Source organism: Amblyomma maculatum, chromosome 9 (genome assembly GCF_055883805.1).
Source record: "Amblyomma maculatum isolate TAMU_Amacu chromosome 9, ASM5588380v1, whole genome shotgun sequence".
In the NCBI taxonomy this organism is placed as follows: Eukaryota; Metazoa; Arthropoda; class Arachnida; order Ixodida; family Ixodidae; genus Amblyomma; species Amblyomma maculatum.
The window spans coordinates 64,741,547-64,756,034 of NC_139352.1; the positions used below are offsets into that span (position 1 = coordinate 64,741,547).

General features: G+C 45.3%; 1 protein-coding gene across 1 annotated transcript; it reads left to right on the top strand.

The window, feature by feature from the left end:
- The first annotated feature begins 503 nt into the window (after window positions 1–503).
- Window positions 504–11,034, top strand: LOC146179243 (uncharacterized). Its single transcript, XM_084580155.1, has 7 exons — window positions 504–730; window positions 2,142–2,298; window positions 3,221–3,333; window positions 4,550–4,685; window positions 7,596–7,772; window positions 8,571–8,693; window positions 10,840–11,034. The coding sequence occupies exons 1-7, from the start codon at window positions 504–506 to the stop codon at window positions 11,032–11,034; spliced, it is 1,128 nt and encodes a 375-aa protein (XP_084436281.1).
- The last annotated feature ends 3,454 nt before the right edge of the window (window positions 11,035–14,488 follow it).

The following is a 14,488-nucleotide window of genomic DNA, read 5'->3' on the forward strand; positions in this document are numbered from 1 at the left end:
CGACGCCATAATCATGTTGCTAGAAAATGAACACGTGCGTTTAAGAGACGCCACATGCATGCTTACAGCGGCGAACACATCGACTCATAGCAAGCACGGCAAGGGCCTCAAAATCATGAGGGCTCAGGTTATCGGAAACATGTGGAATGTCGAAAAAGTAGTAATTTTTTATACTAATAACTCATCTATGTAAGTCTGTGCGAATGTTGCCGTTATGTTTTTTATATATGCGTTGTTGATTGGAGATGCACGTAGTGCTTATTCAAGGCAACCCATGTGTCCTATGTGACAAGCCCTTGTGAACGCTTGTATATTCTTTCAGACTGAGGTTCCTTATCGTCGACTTCCCGGAGGCTATCAGGGCCAAGTGTTTCACACAAGCATAAGACCTCACTCAAGACATGAGCAAAGTTGCCTGCTTTTAGACTAATTTTGCGTTGTTAACAAGAGCTTCGCTGAAGCGTAGCGTCATCGCTCTTTTTTCTTCGCGCACAGTGAAGCCCATGCCTTACAACTCCCTGATCTGCACCCTGAACGCCAACATGAACCAGAAGAAGGTGTCCGAGCTGCCGGAAGACGGCCTGTGCGACTTGTCCTTCTACCAGGCGGACGAGACGGACCACGCCGTCCTTGAGGGTCCGGGGGGTCCTTTTGCAGCGACCCTAGAACTGATCGTGCAGGCGGCCGCACAGCACACGAAGACTGAGTACGGGCTGAGCTTCGACTACTAGTGAGTATGCCGGCATAAAGATTCTCAGGTTTGGGGGTGAAACTCTATCGACCTTGATTGGTACAGCCTCGCCGTGTGTTACAGGAAGATACAGCAGGAGGCTCAGATGATGCTCGAAGTAAAACAGACACACTCAGTCGTCTAGTACACAGTAAATACTGTGAAATGGGGAACGTAACAATAGACAGTGGAATATGAAGCGAAGAAATTAGGCTGTAAAATCCCCAGTTGCAGCTAGCCACAGCCCTGGCTTAGCCATACTGAAGTGTGATTAGGCATAGCTACGCTCATTAGCTTAGCGCAGAACAAATAGGAATGTATAGAACAATGAGGGGTGTCTCCTTCGTCACCGGTTTTAAACGACTGGAAGTTGGTATTTCAGGACGTTCATTATGTTCTCGCCCTCGAAAAAGAGCGATAGCTCATGTACTGCGTTTTCCGGTGCATAACATGCACCCCTCATATTCAGAGTTTTTTACCGAAAAAGTTGGTGCATAAGGTGCAGCATGAATTTACTCAGTTACGGCAAAGGGATTCGGCTGTGCATGCTTGCGCGGCCATCGCGAAATATTCCGTGTCTATGGGAAAAGTCACTACGCGAAATAATAAAAAAAAAACAAAAGGAATGATCACACCCAAAAATACTGTCGCACGGGCAGTTCATAAACAAATAATTTTTATGCAAAGCTTGGAAAGGCGGATGCGCTATCAAAGCGTTCGCCAATTCTGACTACAGAGATGCTGAGACACACTCTTCCCACTCATAATCATAATCGCCGTGCTCTGGTGTCTGGTGTACGCTGCGCAGTACACGCAGGAATTGGAAAACACACATGCAGTAGCCACTAAGCAATGTTTTAGCCGACAAGCGGAAGAGTGAGCTGACCTCTCCTGGATTGTCTTCGTTGTGAGAATGGGCGAAGAGAGTGGGTGTCGCCTGCTTTTGGCTTATGAATATGAATATGAATATGAATGAATATGAAGCGATGAAATGAGGCTGTAAAATCCCCAGCTGCAGCTAGCCACAGCGCTGGCTTAGCCATACTGAGGTGGGATTAGGCATAGCTACGCGCATTAGCTTAGCCCAGAACAAATAGGAATATATAGAACAATGAGGGGTGTCTCTTTCGTCACCGGTTTTAAACGACTGGCAGTTGGTATTCCAGATGATATAGGTTTCATAATCACGGAAGTCACTACCACCGCCGTTTCACGGTGAAATTCGCCTAAAAACGTTGCGAAAATGAAAAAAAAAAGTATGAAGCAGCATTGTACAGAAAGCAATGGCAAAATGTCTGTAGACATAACGTTTTATACACCAGAAAATACGGTAGTGCTTTCACTTGTTGAAGGTAACAATTATACATTCTATAACTGGTTCCACACAAATGCTTTCATGTTTTCTATTCAGCCACATGAAAGCCACGGAAAAGCTGCTCGCTGATGATGTCGCCAAGAGGACGCTGGATGATCTGTGGAAGAAAAAGATCTACCACTACGGGTTTCTCCTGCTTTCGTACTTTAAGTTGGACGTGAAAGGGTACAGACAAGTATTCCACAACCTACAGGTGAGCTCGCGAGCAGTCTTATTTGGCATGGCGTAGTCTGAACAACAACGTTCTAGTAGGTCTGGAAGGAACCGAAACGAGTCGTAATTTTTCTATTGACATACCGTACCACTGCTGAATTCCAGCAGGCAAGCGGCAGGTTTTGCAGTTGACTTGATCATAGCAGCTGCGAATCAGCAAGGATTCAAAAACAAACAAACAAACAAACAAACAAACAAACAAACAAACAAACAAACAAACAAACAAACAAACAAACAAACAAACAAACAAACAAACAAACAAACAAACAAACAAACAAACAAACAAACAAACAAACAAACAAACAAACAAACAAACAAACAAACAAACAAACAAACAAACAAACAAACAAACAAACAAACAAACATACAAACAAAGAAGCAAGCAAGCAAACAAACAAACGGGTCCCTAAACACTTACAATTTATTTCTGCAGAAACACCATTTGTTTGTTTCCTAAATATTGACGACATATTGCATTCTGATTGTTATGGGATTATAATTGTTTGCAATGTATTTTAATTTAATTTGGATGTTCTCGGTTTATTTTATTTAGCTGGTGCATTTCTTTTTCCCCACTATTTTTGTGCGATAAGCAGCACACATATTCGGTCGCACTAATATATCCCTCCTACATCCTTTGTCCTGAGATGTCGTTTCGCTCCAGGCTCATCGATGTATAAATATCTGACACGAAAATACTTGATACTGATAGCCGTCATGTACAGAGCCATTATTTTGTACTTTAGGGAGATCCTAGGAGCTTCTTGCGTTACTTCCCCATGACCGGAGATGTTTACCTCTGGTTTCCTAACATATTCGGGAGCCGGTTGCAGGAAGTTTGCATGTACATTTGAAGGCGCTCATAATCGATCTTTTTCTTTCGCGCCAATGTTATTGCACAGAAAGTGAAAGATATCCTTCAACGAGACTCTGTGCCAACGCGGCCGAGCTACTTTCTTATCGGCGAGACGTTTTGCACCGAACCGTGGTTAAACCACGGATTTAATAATATTAGGTAAGTGACCTGAATTTAGTGACTCAAGTAAAAGCCCGACATTCGTGTATGCGTTTCCTGATGGAACACTATGCTCGATACCTTGTGCGAATGTTCAATGCAGTGGACATTTCTATGAGAAACCTCTTTTACCCGTGACACTAGATACTTAGCCTAAGTTTAGGTTTTATTCAATTTCATGGCTTCCTTTCTTTGTACGTAGCTCATGCTTCGTAACTTCGCTCACTTTACGTTTTTTGAACGTCATAATTAGTTAACATTGCGCAAGAAGGTACCACTGAAGATGCAAAGATGTACACTAAAAACTTATATAAAATTATTGTTCTAACACTGCAACATACAAGCCGCGGTAGCTCGATGCACATTTCTGCTACTGAGGAGAAGGCTTGGTTTGTTTGGTTTGTGGGCTTTAACGTCCCAAAGCGACTCGGGCTATGAGATAAATCATAGTGGAGGGCTCCGGAAATTTACATCACTTAGGGTTCCTTAACGTGCACTGACATCGCACAGCACATGGGCGCCTTGCTTTTCGCCTCCATCTTAAAGCGGCCGCCGCTCCTGGGATTCGATCCTGCATCCTTGGGCACAGTAGTCGAGCGACCTAATCACTGGACCACCACAGTGGGGCTGAGAACTGTGGAAAGCGGTAGAAATAGAGAACATATATAGTTCACTCTGGCCATTCCGAGGCTGTTTTAGTAAAAGCTTTTTTTTTTTTTTTCTCGTTAGTGAAGGAACTATCAATAGAGCCATGTTTCGAAGTGTGTCGTGCTGACTGGTCCAGTAATTGCAGATCTGCGAAATATTTATGCCTTTTGCCATCCAAACCTTGCCTTAAGCCAATAAAAGGTTGAAACTAATTTGCTTCAATTTAGGAGAGATTGCAGGCATTTACCTTTGGCATTATTCTGTTTACTCTTGATGGATTCCAGATATCGAACCACTGTTGTGGTATGATCAGAAGCCTGTTTTTGAAATGCCGCTGCTCACGGACCAGGGCATGCAATGCCATAGCTGTGCCGAATAGGAAAATTTTGTGTCTATTATGTGAACTCAAAGAAATTGTAGCTCTTAGGGAAAATGAATGATAATGATAGTTGTATGAAGTTATTACTCGATATCACCGCAGGAATGTTATTCGGTTTCATTATGTTCTAAGTAGCATTTACTAGTAAGCACTATTTTTTCTACTTTTTTTCTAACCCCTGGGGCCTAGGGAAAGAATGCACGTCCACGGTGCCATCGTGTACGGCCATATCGTCGAAGACGACCGGGGTGTCGGCCAGATTCTGCCGCCAAGCTTCTGGAACTGGACGAGCATAAGGAGCCCGAAAATATACGAGTATAATTTGGTAAGTGCCGTCAGTTCTTTGCCCCGTTATAGATTTGTAGAGCTAAGACCAATTAAGTTTCGTGGAACAACTCGTTACCGACAGAGGGCTGGTCCTTAGCTTTGAGCACAGCAGTTGTCTTGTAGACCATAACCTTACACTTTCTACGAAATATTTTCGAAAAATGTAGACGTACGCTTTATTTCGGAAGGAAGTCGCCATAGCGAAAACCGTGGCTTATTCCGCAAGCCACTGATATTCTCTACTGATATTCTAATCGAAACTGCACCTAATGCGAGGGCAAATAACCGATGCCGCTAAGGGTAACAATTTGGATTCCAAGGGAAGCAAAGCGTAGTAGAGGACGGCGGAATGTTAGGTGGAGGGATGAAGTTTGCAAGAATGGGTGTTTGTACTTGGCAGGAGCGGCTAATTTAGAGGTAGAAGGGCATTGCCCTGCAGCGGGTACAGTAAGGCTGAATATGATTTCTTTTAAATTCAAAATATTCCAGCTTTCATATCGTCTTCGCATTGATAAAAAATAAAGTACCCCCCCCCCCCCCTCCCTCCAAAAGAAAGGAAGCACTTTATAATTGATGGTGCTTGGGCCCAGCATCACGCAGAACAGTGAGCACCGAAATAGATCGACGTTCTCTCACGGCAAACAGTCATTATAGTTACAGTACGCGTGTGAACGTTGCGTTTATGAAGTTCATTGTTTTAATTCGGTGGTGAATATTTCCTTATTCCACCATGCTGAAAAATGAGCTACCATTTATGGTCGAAATTAATCCAGAACCTTGCAGTAAGTTGTGCTTCGTGTACAGTATGTCTGGGAAGTTAAAGATTTAAATAAATATTAAAATAATAAAGAATTTGGCACAGGTTGCGGGAGATGCCGACGCCTCCAGAATTTTAGTGGTGCAAGTACTCCGACTCCCCCACCTCCCCTAAAGATAAAAATAACGACATTTCGAAAAATGGCGGTGGAGTACAGAGCGGCAAAAAACGTGGTGGAAAATGTAATTTAGAAACGGAGAGATAAATTTTCAGAAGGGAATCTCCCAAAGTAGAGTACAATATGTAAACATTAGCTGGTGGTTTGAATATGGTTAACCCCGGAGGGAAGCGAAAGCTTCATGTACATGGCTACGCTCATTGCCAAGCTTGGATTAAACACATTATGCGTTTCTCCAAACGTAAAGCCCGTTCTTTGTCGGTCTCTTCTGCATGGCGCCTTTTCAGGGCCTCATTCCAACGTGCCTTCGCATTTCGACGCGCTACTTAGCAGGGTGTTCGTCCTCCTGCATCTCGCGCAGTGTTGTAACCTACACAGGAGCCCGAGGGTCTCGCAATCTAGCACCCTCTACTTCCACATTACACTGACGTCATCTCACGTGACCTTGACCTTGACAGTGGTCACGGGCCACTTGTTGGCTTACGTGAATGTGCCCCGGTCACACGGCGACCACCAGGCTTACACAGAAGCTTGCCCTCTAAATCTGATGACCTTCACCTTGACAGTGGTCACGGGCCACTTGGTGGATTACGTGACTATGCCCCAAAGTTACATGGCCACCACCAGGCTTAACACAGAAGTTTGACCTCTAATTTTTGTGATCTTGACCTTGGCAGTGGTCACGGGACACTTAGTGGCCTACGTGACCATACCCCAAAGTCACATGGCGACATCCAGGCTTAACACAGAAGTTTGACCTCTAAATCTTGTGAGATTGACTTTGGCCGTGGTCACAGGCCACTTGGTGGCCTACGTCACTATACCCCAAAGTCACACGATGACCACCAGGCTTAAAACAAAAGTTTTACCTCTAAATATTCGTTACCTTGACCTTAACAGGGGTCACGGGCCTCTTGGTGACCTACATAACCATGCCCTACAGTAACATGATGATCACCAGTTTTAACACAAAGGGTTCACCTCTAAATCTCGTGACCTTGACCTTGATAGAGGTCACGGGCTACTTGGTGGCCTACGTGACTATGCCCCAGTCACATGGCTATGTGACTGCCCAAAGTCACATGGCGACAACCAGGTTTAACACAGAAGTTTGACCTCTAAATCTCCCTCTATGTGAAAACCGTGCATACCCGACGGCTCGAACTCGCTTCGATAAGTGAGTGATTACTCACCAAAGCGCTGTAATGCGGCTACAAGGAAAGCTGTACAACTTTCTAGAAAACTTCGTACTTAACGAAAAATTCGGCCTGGTCCGGTATACTCACGGGGAGAGTAATCACTCCCTTATCACAAATTCTAGTCCACCTTGGAAGATTTCCTTAAACCTTGAACAAACAATTTTTCCTTCGTGTTAATAGACTCTGTATGTGCTTCCAACTATTTCATTTGAACTTCTAGGCGCATAGATATGCTTTTTGATGACCTGTGCATCCTCTTGGAATAAATAATTGCCTTTGAGTCCCACTCCCAATATAAAAAACGTTATTTTATACCTTCTTCATAAGCTTCCTCTGGCTTCCTTCATCGTGATGGAAACAACGTCCCTATTACTTTTGTTCCCTACAATCATTCTACTTATCTTATATTTTATTGCACGCCGTAGACTTATTTTCTACAGGTGCTGTTTGATGATGCTCTTTAAATGCATGCTTTGACACTGGTTTTCCATTCAGAAAATTTACCTTTCTTTCAACGAAGTTTAGGCATTAAAATTGCCGAAAAAATAGTGTTCTTGAGTCTTGAGAGACCTTTAGGATTGAAAGCTTTTTTTGCAATGAAATGCTGTGTTCGAGCGACTGCCGAGAAAAAGGGTCAGAAAAAAATTTTTGGTACCAGTTGAGAAAACACTGAGTTACGAAAGGAAATTTAGAGTATTTAGAACACTTTCGGCATGTCCCAGAACGGCATCCAATTTGGGACTTTTATAAATGATCGGCACGGCTATCTTTCAGGACACGGCACATACAGCTCTTTCGAAGCTTCCATACAAGAAGCTCGGCTACACGCAATTCTTTCTATCAGTGTCGCTGGGCGGCCGCTATTACACGCCCACCAAGGGCGAAAAGCATGAAATCCTGGCCGGCAACGGATACCTCACCAACGAGACGTTGCTCATCGACATTGGCAAGGTGAGCCGCAAGTAAAGAGCATCAGAATGCTTCGTCGAACTCTAATTTTCTTAAGTTGCACGTGGCCAAGACTTGGCGCCCAGCATGGCTCCTTGGAGACTGCTATCTCGGGACGATGTCACGCGCCGGCTTGGGTTGCCCATGTAACACAGCGCCGTTATAGCCCAAACCTCTGGAATTCGCTCTTAATTAATCAAAAATTAATTACTTTCTTATATTGAAGTGATGGTGACTCTGAGATGATTATGAACTTGGTGATTATCGGCTGTTGCGATTTAACCTCAGGGACCCACCTTGAAAGCCTATTGACATCAGGGAAGGTTATTGAGGGAACAGCCGGAAGGGGTGTTACTTCCTTTATTTGTAGGCCTTTCCTAGTTTATTCGGAGAACCTAAGCTTTTAGCAAAAATAGCCCCTTTCTCATCACGAAGCTCTGATTAGCCGAGATAAGCCAGCTTGAGTTTGTATTGGACGATCCTTGTGAACTCATTTCATGAATACATATTTCGTGAAAGTATCAATTTTTTGAAGTTAATTGACAGGGTCACATTAATGGAGCTTTTTTTTCATTACTTTCTACATAAAACCGACGTCGTAAACAAAACTTCAGTCAGTATTTGGGCTTAAAGAGCAGTGTCTCCGTTAATGTGTCTGGCCGCCAGCAGCTACGAGGCTCATGGCGAAATCCATCGAGATGGCAGCGAATGTGTCCACTTACCACACAGAATAATGCCTCATATGATAATTCCGCATGGTGCCTCATTGACTCTACTCTCACTTTTTCCAATGGTCGTTAGGTCTGCACGGACAAAGACTGGGTGGGAGCATATCGTGAAGAGAGTCCCATGGGTGGCTATTACGACAACAGCAAGATCGAAAGGGTGGTAACGTACGACGATCAGAAGTCGTTCCGTTGGAAGGTGAGCGGCGAGCTTCAAAACTGCTGCATAAATTTAAGCTTAGAAATTAGGAGGTGGAAGAAAAAGTGGGACACACTGCGGCTTATAGAAGATCTGCACATTTGTTTTTATTGCGAAAGCAATACTGCTAGCACTTCGAGCCTTTGGCGTGTCGTGGCGCCTCCATACATGACCTTTCACGTGACCGTGTGACGTCACGCCAGACTGAGAGACGGGGCCCCAGCTCGCGCCATCGAATGGTGGCGGTGAGTCTTTACAGGAGCCGCAGCGGTGACGTCGCGCCATTTTCACGTAACCGTGTGACGTCACGCCAGACCGAGCTCGCGAGACCCAGCTCCCGCTATCGGATGGTGTGACGGCGAGTCCATACACGGCGCTGTGTCGCAGCCGAGAGAGGGCGCTCGCTGTTTGTGACGTCACGCTAGGAGGATAAATGGGGCTGTGGCTCGGCTCCTCGCAGTAGTCGGAGCGCAGCCGCCGAACAAGGCGCAGCCAAGGGTATTGCTTTCGCAATCTTCCAGGTTTAACCAAGCTAAGCCGTCAGCCAATTTTTTTTTGGGGGGGGGGGGGTACGTGTAACTCGAAAACGCGATGCTATCTTGACATTGGCACATGACTGTTTCCTCTCCGTGCCTGCACTAGTGTGGGCAGCCTAAGTATAGATCAGCTTTATGACAGATTAGGGCAGAATAAGGGCAGTGCGGCAGAGGGCTGATCAGTTCAGTATTATCTGGAATTGACTTGCGCCCAGAAGAGAGCCAAGTAATCGGCGGCGGCGGCGATAGCAACAACCGTGCTCGGCGGTCGTCGAACAAAGAATGCCGGTTTTCCGCTTTAGCGCTCGATTTAAAGGCTGCAAAAAAAAAGATCGAGATAAAACCGCAAATGGTGACTAGCACAACCTTGAACATTGCAGAAATATACACGAGTCGCCGGAATCTTCGAGAAACATCTAGCACGACATAGCGACAGAGCATCTAGCACGACATAGAAACTGATAAAGCTGCGTCTCGCGACAAGCATGATCAAACAAAGAACACAGAATTGATACGCGTGCCAGAATCAGAGTGACGAATCCGCATGCCGGCGGCTGTCGAAAAAAGAACAAATACCGGTTTTAATTGTTTTATCGGCACTATGAGGAACAATGCAGCAGACAGAGTTCGACTAGACCTGGTGTGTGGGTTTTAGCGTTCACTGACGTCACATAGTACACGGGCGCCTTGCTTTTCGCCTCCATTAAAAAGCGGCTGCTTCTACCGGGATTCGATCCCGTGCGTACTTAGTCTCAGCATTCGGATGCCGTAAACACTGAGCCGCCACGACGGGGCTGGTCAGAAGTAGGCCTTGGGATAACAAATTTGTTTATTACACAAAAATGAAAACAACAATGATCATAAGATGTCAATTTCTGTAGTCATTTGTTCTCCCTTCTCCCGCTCATTAAAAATCTCCATCTCATGTACGCTTCGCGTCCTAAAGTAATTTCATTGTTTCTTTCTTTCACTTATGATCAACTTTACCGTTGATATTCACACCGGTCTGTGCATTATCGCACGCGTCCGTGTTATCCTTTGTTTATAGGTTATGGTTGTTGAAAATTTTATATTGTTTCGTTAATATCTCTCACTCGACATTTGCTTATTCCCCTATGCTCATTTGCTTCATTAGACATTTAGGCAAATGAAACAGCGGCAACAAGACAAGTAACAGCATCAGCATCAATTGGAATATTATGATGAGTACAAGGTGCTGTGCAGCGGGCTTTCGGTTAAACAGGATAAAGAGCTTCTGAGAAGCTTGTATATAGCTAAGGCAGGTGTCAGTGCAGATATTATATTATTATATTATATATACTGTACATTAATATTAATGAGATCACTACTCGAGATAATTTTCATGACAATCGAGCAAACTGTCCGATGTGAGCAATAAACTTATTTTTCTGCCATATTTCCTTGTAAATTCATGCTTAGCTATTAGCTGTGGTGCACGCATGATAGAACGTCTGCAAATGGTGCAGTGCATAGATAATGGAAGATCAATGGAAAAAGCCTTTTCCCAGAATGGACGTAGTGAGGCTTAAGTTTATGGTGATAGGAGACAAATGGTAATTATGTGTTTGTATTTTCCTGACGGAACGCAGCTGTGCAAGGGCAAGAAGCAGATCGTGAAGGAGAAGTACGGCATAGCCGCATACGACGCCGACTTGGACGACCCGGGAAACGTTTGCGGCAAGGGGGCGTATTCACGTCTGCGCTTCCTCAAGAGCCTGCTGCACTTCTTGAACGAGAAGTTCAAAGCTGAAGGCGACTACGACGCGTGTATGAAGCTGCAATAGCATAAGTTTAGGCTGCGCACTGGCCGTCATCGCGTATTTGACGAAGGGTGTGCGGAGCCTGACGGACGCCACGTGGTTGGCGGTTCGTTGAAGCGCAGGGTAGCGCATAAAATCGTTTTCAATTTTGGCTCCCTCGGATCTATATCGAGGCAAAAGCCTCTCTTGGCCATGGGAGGTGTAGACAGGGAGAGTCTGCAGTAAATGCCCACAAAAGTGCCCGCACGAACTGACGCTGAGTGTCTCGACTGGGAATCGAACCCAATATCCGCCCCGATCCTCCGCCAAGCGCGCAGACCACTACTCCACTCCAGACTCGTAAGATGTTCAGTTCAGGCGTTCAGTTGTGTCCGACTCTTCGTGACCCTATGGACCATGTCACGCCACGCTTTCCGGTCTCTCACTATCTTCTTAACATCACATAGCTTCATCTGCAATGCCTCGAGAATGCCATCTAACCATCGCATTCGCTGCCTACCCCTTCTCCGGCGACCCTCAACCTTTCCCAACATCAAATCTTTCTCCAGCGACTCCTCTCTTCTCATCAGATGACCAAAGTAGCTGAGCTTTAACTTTAGAATTTGACCCTCCAGTGAGCAGTCAGGGTTTATGGTCGACAATATCGACTGATTTGATCTTCTGGCAGTCCAAGGAACTCTTAAGAGTCTTCGCCAGCACCACAATTCAAACGCGTCAATTCTTCGGCGGTCAGCCTCTTTCACAGTCCAACTCTCGCATCCATACATCACAACTGGAAAGACCATAGCACGGGTTATACGGATCTTGGTTGGCAGACTAATGTCTCTGCTCTTTACTAGGCGGTCAAGGCTAACCATTGCTCTCTTTCCCAGAAGCAGGCGTCTCCTAATTTCATGGCTGCAGTCTCCTTCCGAGGTAATCTTGGCGCCCAAGAACAGAAAATCTGTCACAGCTTCCACTTCTTGTCCATTGATGCTCCAGGACTTGATAGGGCAAGACGCCATGATCTTCGTCTTTTTAATGCTCAATTTAAGCCCAAACTTCTCACTCTCTTCTTGTACGCGCATCAGAAGTCTCTTGAGTTCCACTTCACTTTCTGCCATTAAAGTGGTATCATCCGCATATCTAAGGTTGTTGATATTTTTTCCAGCAATCTTCACTCCAGCTGAAGACTCGTCCAGACCGGCCTTCCTCATGATGCACTCTGCATATAGGTTAAATAGGCAGGGCGACAGTATGCAGCCTTGCCTCACCCCTTTCTCAATCGGAAACCAATCAGTAAGACCATGCCCAGTTCTGACTGTGGCCTCTTGCCCTTCATAAAGGTTCCTGAGGAGACAGATGAGGTGAATTGGAACTCCCATCTCTTGGAGAGCTTGCCACAATCTGCTGTGATCTACGCAGTCAAACGCTTTCGCATAATCAATAAAGCAGAAGTAAATGGGTTTCTGGAACTCTCTTGCTTTTTCCATGATCCAGCGAAGGTTGGCAATTTGGTCTCTAGTTCCTCTGCCCTTGCGAAACCCAGCTTGCACGTCCGGAAGCTCCCGATCCCCATACTGCTGCAGCCTACCTTGCAGGATTTTTAACATCACCTTGCTAGCATGCGAAATAAGCGCGATCGTGCGGTAGTTGGAACAATCTTTGGCACTGCCTTTCTTTGGAATGGGGATGTAAACTGACCTCCTCCAATCCTGTGGCCACTGCAGGGTTGTCCAAATCTTTTGACATAATGTATGCAGTGTGTTAACAGCGTCGTGGTTGAGGTTTTGAAGCAACTCAGCTGGAATACCATCAATTCCGCTAGCTTTGTTCTTAGCAAGGCTGGCTAAGGCCCATTCAACTTCACTCTTCAGGATGCCCGGCTCGAGATCAGTAATCACAACCGTCCTATGTTGGGTTTGCACATCCGGGTCCTTCTTGTACAGTTCTTCTGTGTATTCCTGCCACCTCTTCTTTATCTCTGAGGCTTCAGTGAGGTCCTTGCCTCGTTTGTCCTTTATCACGCCCAGCTTAGCACAGAAGCTTCCTTTGATATCTTTGATTGTCTTATACAGAGCTCTTGCGTTCGTTAATTGGCTGTTGTCCTCAACTGCTTGACACTGTATGTTCAGGAAGGCATTCTTATCTCTCCTTGCTATTTTCTGAAAATCCGCATTGAGAACCTTGTATCTTTCTCCTTCCCCCATACCTTTTGCCATCCTCGTTTCCTCAGCTATTTGCAAAGCCTCTTCAGATAACCAGTTTGCTTTTTTGCATTTCTTTTGCTTTGGAACTACCTTAGTAGCAACTTCTTGTATTATATCACGAACATCAGTCCACATCTCTTCGGGCTCTGTCTTCTAGATCTAATTCTTGAAATCGATTCCTCACTTCCACAGCATATTCTAATGGAATCTGATCCAGATCATACCTGAAAGGCCTTCTAGTTTTCTGCGTTTTCCTCAAGCGAAGCTTAATTTTGGCAACAAGAAGCTGATGATCGGTGCCACAATCGGCCCCAGGCCTTGTTTTTACTGCTTATATAGCGCTTCTCCATCTCTGCCGGCAAATAATATAATCGATCTGATTCCTGTACAGACCGTCCGGTGAAATCCATGTGTACAGGCGCCTCTTGTGCTGTTGAAAATGAGTATTCGCTATGGTCAGGTTGTTTTCTTGACAGAACTCTACTAGCCTCTGCCCAGCTTCATTTGGCTCACCAAGACCGAACTTGCCTGTAATTCCGGATATTTCTTCACTCCCGACCTTAGCATTCCAGTCTCCTATGAGAAAAACGACGTCTGATGGGGTGCGGTCTAAAAGGCATTGTAGGTCCGCATAAAATCTCTCAACGTCAGCTTCTTCAGCAGCAGTGGTCGGTGCATAGACTTGGATACTGTTATGTTGAAAGGGTGACCTTGGATCCGAAGTGAAATCATTCGGTCGTTTTTGGGGTTGTACCCTAGCACTGCTTTGCCCATTCTTCTGTTTACTATGAGAGCGACCCCATTCCTTCTCTTGGATTCGTGCCCACAATAAAAGACATAATGGTAGCCGGAGTTAAATTCTCCCATTCCGGTCCACTTGAGCTCGCTGATACCCAAGATATCAATGTTCAATCTGTCCATTTCTCGCTTGACGATATCCAGTTTACCTTGCGTCATAGATCTTACATTCCATGTTGCTATGTGATATATCTCCTTGCAACATCGGACTTTCCGGTCGCTTCCCGACACATCCACAACTGAGCGTCCTTTTGGCTTTAGTCCAGCCGCTTCATTCGTCCTGGAGCTACTAGGAATCGCCCTTTGTTCATCCCCAGTAACATGTGCGACGCCTTCCAACCTGGGGGGCTCATCTTCCGGCGCCATATCGATAATGGTATTGTGACTGGCCATAGGGTTTTCTTGGCAGGAAATACTGGAGTGGGTTGCCATTACCTTCTCCAGTGAATCACATTTTGTCAGAACTCTCTGCCGTGACCTGTCTATCTTGG

Coding starts and splice junctions, on each gene's coding strand:
- LOC146179243 (XM_084580155.1), top strand. CDS start 504: ATGCCTTACAACTCCCTGATCTGCACCCTGAACGCCAACATGAACCAG. Junction 2,299..3,220: donor AAGTATTCCACAACCTACAG/GTGAGCTCGCGA, acceptor GTTATTGCACAG/AAAGTGAAAGATATCCTTCA. Junction 7,773..8,570: donor TGCTCATCGACATTGGCAAG/GTGAGCCGCAAG, acceptor AATGGTCGTTAG/GTCTGCACGGACAAAGACTG.